At 40.9% G+C, this 12,526-nt stretch overlaps 1 protein-coding gene across 4 annotated transcripts in view; it reads right to left on the reverse strand.

Annotated features, from left to right (window-relative positions):
* Positions 1 to 12,526, reverse strand: part of tulp4a (TUB like protein 4a) — a 31,452-nt gene that overhangs the window by 14,547 nt on the left and 4,379 nt on the right. For all 4 annotated transcript variants that reach the window (XM_065472000.1, XM_063495551.1, XM_063495552.1 and 1 more), the window contains exons 3-5: positions 2,915 to 3,043; positions 1,325 to 1,486; positions 689 to 869 (exon numbers count right to left, since the gene is read on the reverse strand). In XM_065472000.1, coding sequence (XP_065328072.1) covers positions 689 to 869; positions 1,325 to 1,486; positions 2,915 to 3,043 — 472 coding nt within the window. The remainder of the gene's footprint in view (positions 1 to 688; positions 870 to 1,324; positions 1,487 to 2,914; positions 3,044 to 12,526) is intronic.

Here is a 12,526-nt window from a genome sequence, read left to right on the forward strand (position 1 = left end):
CCTTGAAAAATTTTGAGTCCCATTATGAAGCTTGAGGTTTCATAACAGAGGACTCAATCAACCAGTGGGTGACATCTAAGTGTGTTTATTGGTCATTTATACAGAGTATGTATGACCCCTAGCTCACCCTCATATGAACAAACCTATGATAAAGTAAGAGCTTTACTTTAGTGGGCTCTAGCTTGCATAAGTGATGGTTTACTGCTGGACCTGAAGGCTTATTCTACCTGTGGCCCTGCTGTGTCCTGCTGAAATGGATTTTGACCTGGCTGTCATCCTTGCCTTTCTGCCAGTTTCCAAACTGAACATTTCTCCAAGCAATGGTTCAGGCAATACTGAATGTTGGGTCTTCTTGAGACTCATTGCTCCTTTTAAGGTGTTGGTTCTTGCTTTAGATAAACTTGTCTTGCAAACCATGTTTAAAGACTGCTAGCAATGATAACTTGCATAGCTGAGTAAGATATCTCCCTAGAGAGATCTTCTTGTTGAGGCAAAGCAAGAAGATGTACTTCTGCTCAATTAATTAAATTTTGAGACAAATAGTGTGACTAAACAAAGGTTTATTATTCTTTGAAAGATGTGATGTGTCACAGAGAGAATAAGGCAGGAAATTAACCAGGTACATTTGGTTTTAATGCCATGTCTCTTGATCAGAAGGTAGAAGAAGAGGTTTTGAGTAGAAGAATACCTTGTGGTGGGGGATAGTCATCAGAATCTGTGTCGCTCTCACTGCTGTCCTCTACCAGGAAGCTGGGGTAGTTCCAGGACATGCTGACAATACCGTCCGACTCATGCAGCAGTATATGGGCCAGCATGCGCCCGTGGCAGTCCATCACTATCACCTGTCCATCTGCAGTACCAAACAACACCTGGCGCAAGTGCAAAAAAACAATATTAATGTGGACACTGACACAAGAACAAAGACTCACACTTGAAAGGAGAGAAAAATGAGACCACAGCAAGAAAGAAAAACAAGAGAAATGCACATCACAGAGAAAAAAAAAACTGTGAGAAATGGACATAAATGGGTTGAAGGTGATAAACAGGGACAGTTACACATACACGGACTGAAAGTCTGCTGACATCCAACCTGTGCTGACAGTTTAACGACATGAAAGCAAAAATATAGCCTTACAAAGACAACAACACATTCAAAACAGTGGAAGCTTGCTGTCACTCACAGATTCAGCTCTCAGGGTTTGTGTCTACATACTCAAAGTGGCAAATGGCAATCTAACATTTCTACTTCTACTTGCATTAAAAGACTGGAAAAGTGCCAGGTGAACATATCCTATGTTCAAAATCTGTATAGAGTGTGTGTTACCTGCTGATCATCTGGGGTCCAGATACCACAGGTAATGTGGCTTTCCAGGTTGATCTCAGAGGACCAGTGTCTTTGCCCACTGACAGAGCCCACCAGGACGAAGCCATCACGATAGGAGATAAGAGCCTGGGTCCCATCATGGGACCAGGTAAAGTCACTCACCTAGAAGGGACAGATAAGAAATGTTAGAGTTATTTAAAATAATAATAATAAATGGTATATACCTTAGCTGTTGCACACAGAATCAGCAGCATCTTATGATTCTGTAGATGATTTGAATTTTTAATTCAATCTTTTTTCTCTCTTTTTTTTTTTTTTTTAGGAAAAATTCTAAAATATTCTGGTTCCAAATTTGAAGCTCTGCTTCTGTTGAAATGCAGGTTGATCTAGAGACTAATTATGACAAAACAGTGTCCCTCAACTCAAATAATGTATGTAACAAAACTTTAACCTCTCAGACAAAAGCAGAGCAGCGATGGCATTTTAAAAAGCACAGGCCATATAAAAGTGTGGCTATTGTTCAGATTGTCATCTCCAATAATAACTCAAGTGATCACAAAAGATGCTGTCAACATGTGTCAAGACTTCGCTCAAGGGATGATGACAATGTTTGATCGATGTGGCCTACCTACCTATGTTTGCTTGGCAGTCTTAATTTTTAATTAATGTGCAGCATCAGTAAAAACACATAAAACCACTTGAGGCTTGATTTTTTAATGCTGGGAAATGTTGGGAGGCCAGTGGCTCATTGGATCACAAAAATCACATTAAACACACTTACAAATATACATTGATTAGCGTGTAATTACTTCTTCCAACAAACTCAATTTCATAAACTTAGAATGAATCCATTTAAAATATGTAAGACTGGGCACTAGTCTGTGGAAGCTGCCGTGTTGCCCCACATCTTCAATACAGTGGCCAAAATGGACATTGCTGTTCCACCTAATATCTTTTTATATATGTGGCTAGAGACTGGCCACCATCTAACATTTGGACATGTATATTTTTATATTCTCTTTCTCATCATCTCCACCACCACCACCGCTGCTCTTTCTCCACCCTCATTTCCACTCTAACCACTTCCTCCTCCCCTCAAGCCTCGTTTGCTGAACAGAAGTCATGACTTTAACACACATAAGCATGCACAAATACGCTTATTTATTCTCAATATTGTCACATTTATTTTTTCTTAACAGAATAGAAATGCAAGCCTCACATGTCCAGACAGCTGACCACCAGCCAGCTAAACAACAACAATAACAACATCTGGTTACAACCTAATATTATGCCAGCTAATGTTACACTTGAGAGTCCTAACAATCACACTTTCGCTCTGATAACATACGTCCTCTGTCATTACGGAAAGTTTCACCAACACTGACTAACAACAGCACCAACAGAAACGTTCAGGACATTCCTAACGACTCAACTCAGTATCGCAAAGTTTTACAGTCTCCTCCAGTGTAAGCAGAAATGGACACCTATAAATACCTGAGGTAAACAGCGGCTTAACAGCCTTAATTTCTTACAATTTTTTAAAACCAGTTAAAAGGACCGATTTACATTTTGTCTACTTAAGTCTCTCACCTGAGCTCCTCGGTCATTGACGAGCTCCACAGACCAGCGGCCCTCATACTGGATCCAAACAAAAATGCCTCCATCTGTGTCACATGTGGCCAGTTTCTGGAAAGGCTCATTCCAACGCACCAATACCACCTGAAAGCAGAGGTGAGGTAAAAAAACAAACAAACAAACAAACAATCAATCAGATAAAATTATCAGAAAGACTGTTCAGTGTCCTTTGACAGCCATTATTTTACAAGACATAAGCAAATGTACTAATTCACTCCTTCACTGACAGTGAATTTAGCTATGGCTCTGTGTCAACTTACCTACAGATAACATGAGATAAACAACAAAGTGCCTTTAATTAAGACATTATACTCTTGCCTGTATGTTCACTTTAAATGAGCATCAGCTGAATGCCTAAAATCCAAGTTCCCACATTTCAATGAACTAAATTTAGCATCAAGAAAGATGGAAATAACTCAAAAAGTGGGTTAACCTCATTTTGAAAAAGTCACAAAGGAGCCGCTAATATCCTGAATATTACAGACAGGGAGATTCAGTTATAATGTCACCTTATAACTGAATGGCACATTTCAAAATGGGACATTACAGTGTTTTTGCGTTTATGGAAGAAAAGAGATGAATACAGGAAAATAATAACGAGGAGTCTTACAGGAGTGACACAAACATATGAGTCTCTCCGTTTGCCCTTAGTTCAGTACTGTAAAGACTGATTGTAATTTGCTTGGGTACGAGCTGCAGGAGCACAGAATAGTATACAAAACACTCTTCATAACATGTTTCTGTCACCCATCTTAAAAGGTGCCCATCACACTCTCCATCCTGCCCCCTCCTCTCTTCGTGTCTCCATTTGTCTTCTTTTCTGTAGCGTGACTCAGCCTATTCCCTGGAGGAGTAATCCTAAGCAGGGAGTCGCTCTGCTCTCACTAAGTGAAGCACGTGGGTCGTACACGTTCACACACGCAGCACCGAGCAGGGTTTTAGTGGGGCTCACGCTCTCTGACTGCAAGACCAATAGATCAGCGGGTCTGAGTTGGATAAGCCAGTAATGCTGCCAACCCTTAAACAACACCTCCTTACCTCTGTGCAACACACTCACAGTTCAATCCATCAATGAAACAGATGCTATTAACTGTGCGTCCCCATTTTATATTCCATCAAGAAAAGAAACAATCAATCATACTTACACTTGCTTGAATACTTTATTATCTTCTTGCACTAATGCCATTAATGCTGACTTACAGGCTATTAATTAAGAACTTCTTTAAGAATTCATCTAACACAAATGATCATTAATCACAAAACTTTCCTCAAACAGTATCTTGCTATAGTCTATGGACTTTTCAAGCAGCATTTTAGGCATTGGAAAAAAATACCATATTAGGATGATCAGGCTTCAGGAAAAAGATTATTGGAGCAACATCATGTAGTCAGGGCATATATTTAATGAGTGAGGCTCAGCAGCTCCAATTGTTAGAATTTTTTTTTTTAACAAACCCTGGAAAAAAGGTATAAAGTGCACAAGGGAACATCACAAATAATCAATTATTTCTTATTCAGCAATACCCCGTTTCTCTCATTTATTAGTCCTGAAGTCAAATCAGTGGATTTATATGAATATACAAGGCATGGCCCTAAAGCTTAATGAGCAGATAGTAGTTTTTAATCAATGTCCTGTCCCTGCTATGCATCATTAAAGTGTCCTCTTAGCCAGATTTTGCGTGTTTTAGTCCCTGGTTTGTCCTTTTCCTCTGTGTCTTTGTAGCAATGACAATCATCCTATTGCAGGTCTGCAGCTGAAGGTCTCCACATCATTCTGAGTTGTCCGCATTAACGGACCATTAAAACTAGCCTGCCATCTATCATTCTGGCACAGCAATCATTCATGCAGCAGCACTCACTGGGTGCAAAACTAACAGGCTTCTGCACCAGTATTGTCAAAGATAACACATTACAAGGATCTCATTGGGGGAAACACAGATTTCTGGTGTTCCTCCATCTATGCACTGTCTGCAACCTCTGGCGATCAAAAGGGATTTTCCACGTGGTATTATACAACATAATTCAGTCCCAACTGGAGGAGACTTGTGGCTTTAGATTAGGCATGAGCTCTAGTTTGCATAAAGCTAACAGCATTCATGCAACTACAAAGCAGGGTCAAAGGAAAACATAAAAGGATAAATTAGCATTGGATTTACACATGCTGTGTCTCACGTGTGTTCTCACTCACAGCCCCACAGAGGTGAGAATAAACTGTTTGTCTGTAAATTTAGCTCAGTGTGGAGATTAGTGTGAGCTGGTGAGCCATCCTGTGAGGGGGGGGGGGACAGCTGAGCACCTCGTGTGACGCAGCGATCAGGGAGATCAGACGTCACATAGAGACAGACAGGATAAGCGTTAGGAGCTGCAGGACCACGAGGAGCCTGAGGTGTCACAGAAAAGGCACATCAACATGTGCAAACACATACAGTTAAAAATACTTCTTTAATTACAGTGCATTACATGCTCAAACAGACACTAATCAGCGCCAATAAGCTCAGAGAGATATTAAAGAACTTTGGAATGACATCTAAAAAAAAAAAAATCACTCAAAGGCTTTAGCATCATCATGTAGAGAACACCTACAAGTTTTTGTTTCAGAAATACATAATAGCTCTATATCTACTACAATCAGGTCTGTTTTTACACTCTTGCAGTATTCTAGGACCCCTAAATCAGAGACTCTCTGAAAGGCTGCTGATCCCATATTAAACTAAAAGCTCTGGGATTGAGTTTTAGTCTGATGAGACAGAAACAGATTTTTTTTTTTTTTTTTTTTAAAGCTGTGACGCAGACACTTCTTGATTGGATCTTAATCACAACACCCCTTTAAAACATTCCAATCACATGGATATTTTTCCCCCAAAGTAAACAAAGACGTTAGCGTTGACTAGTTGTTAATTCAAGATGGGAAACAAATTAGTGTCCATGCCTGCAAATGACTTTTTGACATTGTTGTTCTTCCTCTGTACTAATATTGTACTACCCAACCCTCAGCCTCCTGTTGGCAACTGAACAAGCATACCCAGTGACCTTAAATCGCCATGCGATGTGCATTTTTAGGTGTGCATACTCCTTTGGTGAGTTGTGCAAGGATAGCTGGAGACACCAAGCAAGGATAGTTGTTAGACTACTCTCTTGTCTGTTTGGAGGATACATGTGCAGTTTGGGCCCTTGTAGTACAGTGGTTTTGCAGGGAAGTCTGGACCATCCTGTAGGATGCAGTGGAAGAGAAACTATGATTTTAATAGTTGGCTAGCTGGTTCAGGGAGAAGAGTTTATCCAATCTAGAGAAGATTTTCATGCAAGCATCCAATGTGGAAAGTGTAACTAACACTACAGTTCATTCGGATGGAGATCATTTCTGTAACTCTGCTATGCTGCTCATCTGGATGGTTTTGGGATCAGTTTTGGGAGCATTAAGAGCCAAATACAATCACTGGACCAGTCAGAGTTTGGTGCATAAATGCGTTTCTCTAAACACAAGTGGTTACGCTGCCCATTACTGTTGTGTCAGATATATGTGAGATGGTTGCGTGAAAATGACATCCAAAGCATTTTGAGGGCTTAATATTGCACCTGAATCCTTCCTATGCAGACATAGATGGTCCATCGTAGCTGATGGTCATCCATGCCTTTTAAGTACAGATATGCTTTTAGGAACAGGGAGCAGAACTGACCACAGCAACTTCGCTGAGAAGAGTAAATCAAATCAAGCAACAGCTTCAGGAGGCACTGGTGTCAGCACAACTGAGGGGACACTATGACAGCGAAATGCCATAGTGGTGAAGGTGTGAGTGCAAGTCCATGACAATGCATGCCTGCTGCACAAATAACTTTGTCTCTGCAAAAAGTTTGAGGAAAGGGAGAGCCTTAATATTTTACACTGAGTCATTATTTTACTTTTTTCATGCATCCAAGAAAAGAGCACCATCCAGATCTATGATTTTCCTCTTTTCCTTCCAGATGAAGAGTTGACTTATGGGTAACACAGAGCTCATCGAGGATGGAGAGAGGAAAAAGAACTAGGAGAAGCTACTTTTGGCAGTTCCCTTATTCGCAAATGGTCACGACAATCAAAAGCAGGTTTGGTTTCGTAGAGTTAACCCCTTTTCCATGGCAAATTGGTCCTGGGTGATGGACCAGACAAAGAGTTATTCAGAAGACCCCTATGAGTGCAGGATCAAGGGAACAGTTCACCCTCCCCGGAATAGGATTACCAGGGCCCCGTCCTGGAGACAGGCCCGGGGAGGGTGCCCGGGCCTGTGTCTGGTGGTCAGGCCTTAGTCCATGGGTCCCGGCCGGGCACAGCCCAAAAAAGGGACATGGGCCCATCCTCCTGCAGGCCCACCACCTCCAGGAGGCGCCAGGTACAATGTGTGCCGGGCGGCGGGCAGGCGCGGAGTCCCTGATGGACCGATCCCCGGCCACCAAGACTAGCAAATCAGATATCAATATCAGTTAAAGAAAAGCTCTGTGCTATGCTGACACAAAGGCAAGAATTAGCAGGAGTGATTTGCAAATCCATCAAAAGAGGTAGAATCTGAGCTCTTTATGCGCAAGTCAGGTGTGTAATAAAACCTTAATAAATAATAATAAGTTAATAGCATTTACAATTATTATTACTGTGTGCTGTAAAGACTCCTGAAAGTACCTTTAGGGAAACTGCATTGAATAATAGAAAATAAGTAATTTGAGTGATACCAGTGTCCCTCACACCACTGGTGTTCCTCAATCGGCAGAATAATATAGAGGAAAATAGAAAATAGTGACCAAAACAGGCACAAAAAATATCCAGTTGCAGGCACCTCACGGTAGGTTTGAACAAGTACTGAAAGGCCTTAATTTCCATGGGCCAGAGAGATTAAATGATACACCCACCCTCCTTCTTTGGGGGTGTTTCTACATAGTGTGGTTTTGAGGCCTTAAAGTCTGATAATCATGCATCTCATTTCATGCAGACAAATTTGGTAATAATGCTGAGTAAGATCAGACACTAAATAGGACTGGATTTAATGCAATAAATCCACAAATAACACAAACATAGACAAAGCAGAACATTTACAAAGGTGTAAAAGTCCAGTTTATTGGATTTTATTCTGTCCTGTTGGTGTATCTGCTAACGTGGTGAATGACTGAATGAGAGACGAGTCCCTAAGTGTGAGCCAGCGTCAATGCACTGCAGGCTACTAACAATTAAAACAAAAGAAAGTTGAACTGAATATTTATGCTTAAATATTCACATTTTTAAAGTAATCATACCTTATAAAACAAAGGCTATATTTTAAGTGTTATTCTTCATTTATTTGACAAGGATCAAAATGAATCCCCGAAAACAGAACAAAATACTACTGTGATTCAAGTTTTTGTGGGGGGTGAAGGTTTTCAGATTTCCAACAGAGCTGTGACACTCTTACGTTTGGGTAAAGGCTGCTATAGGCTGTGTTAATTTTTTTGTAATAAGGAGCTTTAATAAACTAGCATACATATTATAAACAGTGTATAATATCTTTTGACCTACCTAGCTATTCAGAAGGACAGAATAAGACTGTTTTATTCTGCAAAGACAAGTGTACGAAACTGTGCATGTGTCTGTCTGATCCTTCACTACAAATATTGCTGAAGATGAACTGCACAGGCCACGCTGGAAAATTTGTAGTGAACAGAAAAGTACACCTGGATCTGAGGAAGCAGTCGTTACGCAACATGTCCTCTCCAAGGATGGATTAGCGCACTAAAGCCATTTCCACTAAGCACATTTGGAGGGACCATTTTAATTCAGTGAAGAGGTCATGTACTTGGCAAACCTGAGCTGGCCTTTCAATGTCAAGAGGTCACATAAGGAGAGAGCAGAAGAAGGCACACTCCATAAAGGCAGGTAGTGACCAGCACAGGGAAGGTGATTATGAAAGGAGGAAGAGACAAGATCAGGAAACACTATAGCTTGTAGTTACTGGAAAAAAATAAAGCTGTTGTAAAGTTGTGAGGTTCCCATTTAAGTTTTAACAGAAGTGTTAGAAAAACACTGAATAACAGAATCCTTCCTGCTCATCTAAAAAGAGGTGTTAATTCCTCCACAGGCCCTCAACAGCAATATAAACTAGTTTATTTATGAGGCTTTGGCAGGGAGGAATTTTTAACACATGAAAATGTGACACAGAGCATGTGAAAAATGCAAGAAAGTGAAGGAAACATACAAATACTGCTGGGCCTAATCAAATGGATTGATTTACCCAAGTTGATCCATCAAAATCTGTACCAGCAGAACAACAATGCACAGACAAACTAGAACACATAAGAGCAAGAATATGGCCCGCAAACCAGCTCAATCTGGCCAGGACATAAACTATACATGGTTAATGTCTCCATACAGCTTCTTCTACATTTGCTTAAAGTGTCAAATAAATAACCACCAAGCACTGCTATAGTGTACTCCCAGAGCATGGAACAACTGCTCAGATACAAATCAGTGTATGGATCAGTACATAAGTTACAGACGTTGCACTCTGAGCTCAGTGTGGTAAACAAATGCTTGTGTCATGGTGTCTTCTGTCTCTGTTGGACTTTTTTCCCCAGAGAAAAGTCTACATCTGTTATCAAGGGGAAACTAAGAGGTGGGACTCCTATGTTTGGGCAAGAATACACCCATAAGTCTCTTGTGAATAGTTTAGAGGTTTGAAACAAGTTTCTGCAGTCAACAATCAGTAGATATCAATAATCATAAAATTAATTGTTTAGGATATATTACATTCTTATGACTAACATTAGTCACTTTAAATATTCCCTATTATACTCTGAGTTAAAAAACAAAAACACGGAACTGTCTCACTGCAAGACTTAAAAATTCTTTGCACAGCTAAGCACATATGATTCTAGCATAAGACAACTATCACAGCTGGCAGATGACAAGACACTGACAGACAATTTGCCCAAAACCTCTGCTGTGGCCAACATTTTCTTGTCAACATGCTGACAGTCATTGTCAAGCCTGTCTCTGATGTTCAGCTCTCATGGAGAATGAATGGACGCCTAGTGATTAGCTGCTCGCTCTGCTCAGCATCTGAATGCACTGTACCAGGAGAAGAAGGGAGGGGGGGGGAATAAAAGCATTAGATCGTCAAGAGAAGCATTGATCTATTTTGACACAAGCCCAGAGGGATTATTTTTCACCATCACAAATATAGTTGTCTAAAAAGATGTAAAATGTAGCACTTTTATCTATTTTCAGCCTTATTTTTGAGTGGTGGAGCTGACACAGCTGCTGCTAAAGGTTAGCGTTCTCTTAAAATAACTAGATAAAAATAATATCAGAACATTCAAGGGCAAATTCTGCTTTTTTCAGCATTATTTTCCTGATTTTTTTTAAGGAGAAGTGTCACAACTCCTCCCTACTGAATTGTACCAGTTGAGGTTGTTTGAGCATGAGACCTGGATGTCTCATGAGTGCCTCCAAGGTGAGGCGTTTTGGGCATGTCCAACTGGGAGGATACCCCAGGGCAGACCCAGGACACACTGAAATTACACCTCTCAGCTGGCTTGGTAATGCCTCGTGTCCCCACTGAAGAGCTGGAGGAGGCAGCTAAGGAGAAGAAGGTCTGACTGCTGCCACCGCGACACCGACACACAGAAGAAAGTAGATTGATGAACATAGATGATTTATGTTTATGATACTGAAAAGAACTAGTACACCCCTATTGCTGCCATACATGCCTGTATATTAAGCCACTCAAGTCCATTAGAACAAGGGCATTCATTTTCATCTTTGAATGGGTTTAAATCAATCCATGCTTTTGCTGTTATAATCAAAACAGAGTACAAATCCACCACTTTTGAAAAAAAATTATAATGATAAGTGTGAGGATAATGAAGCGTGAAAACCAGTTGAAACCAGTCTAAACTTCTAAATGGTGTCAAGTCAGTTGTCATGTAAAGTCAGGGTTTTTCTTAAATATGAAAAAGGGGATCTTGTCAACAGCCCTCTAACCAAGTGCATCATCTGCCATGTTAACGTGGAGCCAAACAAACAAAAGGGGCACTTGGAAACCAAACACGACTCCAAGGCAGAAAGCAGGAAGAAAGCTGGTTGGAATTTGTGTCCAATAAGGTGATGGAGGGAACCTATATGCTGATGAAGCTTACTGCAAACCAAAAAATAAATTAATTGATTTGTTTTGTTTTTTAAAGTAGGATCCTTGCGAGCTCCAGATGCTGCAAATGTGTTATCAAAGTGCCTAGAATGATTGCACGGAAGCCATTTTCCACAGATATGAATACAGATGTGACTTGGGAACAAAATGCTTAATAACCCCTGCTGAAATGTTCAAGCTGGACTTTTGTAGGCTGTCTAAACAGTCACATATAGTTCTTAGCATTTTTACTAAGCAACCAAGCACCATAAAAAAAATATGGCTCAACAGAAAACAAATTGGTATGCCTCTGTGAAAAGGTGGCTGTGAGTTACAACAAAAGGATCCCACTTTTCACCTTGCTCCTTTTGAAGCTGCTATCTTGTAATTATCTCTCAAGCTGGTTGGAAGGGACTGAAGCAGGTGGAGGAGGACATATGTTTACTGGGATTATTACAGGACCCAGGAAACCTTTCCAGTACCTGAAGATCACAACAGAAAGTGCTACAGCAAGACAATAAGTGAGCTTTCCCACATCATAAGATGCTTTTAATTAGTGGTGCAACGGATCACGGTTGATCCGTAATCCGAACCGATCCCACTCCACGGTTCAGCACGCACGTGATCCGAAGATTCGAAAAAGAAGGAAAAAAAGTACGTGTATGGTGCGCGTGGTCAGTCTGTCAAGCGATAGTTATGGCCAGCGCTAGCGGTCCAAGTGGAGGAGCAGAGGAGTTTGCTGCATTTAAGCAGCCCTTTGCTGCCCAATCCGACCGGGCTAAAGCTATTACAAAAACTACTGGGGTGTTTAGCTGCAGACGGGAGGCCGTATTCCCTTGTGCAAAACAAGGGGTTTAAACTATGATGAACGTGCTTGAGCCACGCTGTGATATCCCGTTGCGCGTCCACTTCAGTGACAAGATTGTACCCAGGCATGTATGAGCAGGTAAAGTTTAAAGTTATGGCTGAACTGTCCCAGGCATCTTGTGTTGCCCAACTACAAATGGGTGGACCTCCAGGTCAACAGAAAGCTACGTGACCGTGACCGCTCATTATATCACAGCGGAGTGGTAGATACAAAGCCCTGTACTGCCCTATATTGCACCTTAATTTGTTTTTATATAATTGCGTGGAATGAGTCTTGAGTTGAATGTTTTTAATAGGCAAAAAAATACTTAAATAAGTTAGTAAGTAATTGTTAAAATTTTGTCTTTTTTTCGCTGATCCGAAAATTGATCCGATCCGTGACTTAAAACCGTGATCCGATCCGAACCGCGAGATTTTTGATCCGTTGCACCACTACTTTTAATTCAAGTAGCTTGCACTGCCAAGGTCTGTATTATAGGTAAACTCAGGTGTAATCCAAGGGTAACCCAGCCATTGGCACTGCCACACACTACAGTCCATTATCCACGTGCCCTCTTCTTATCAGATGTCTGACAGC

This window comes from Pelmatolapia mariae, linkage group LG15 (genome assembly GCF_036321145.2).
Source record: "Pelmatolapia mariae isolate MD_Pm_ZW linkage group LG15, Pm_UMD_F_2, whole genome shotgun sequence".
In the NCBI taxonomy this organism is placed as follows: Eukaryota; Metazoa; Chordata; class Actinopteri; order Cichliformes; family Cichlidae; genus Pelmatolapia; species Pelmatolapia mariae.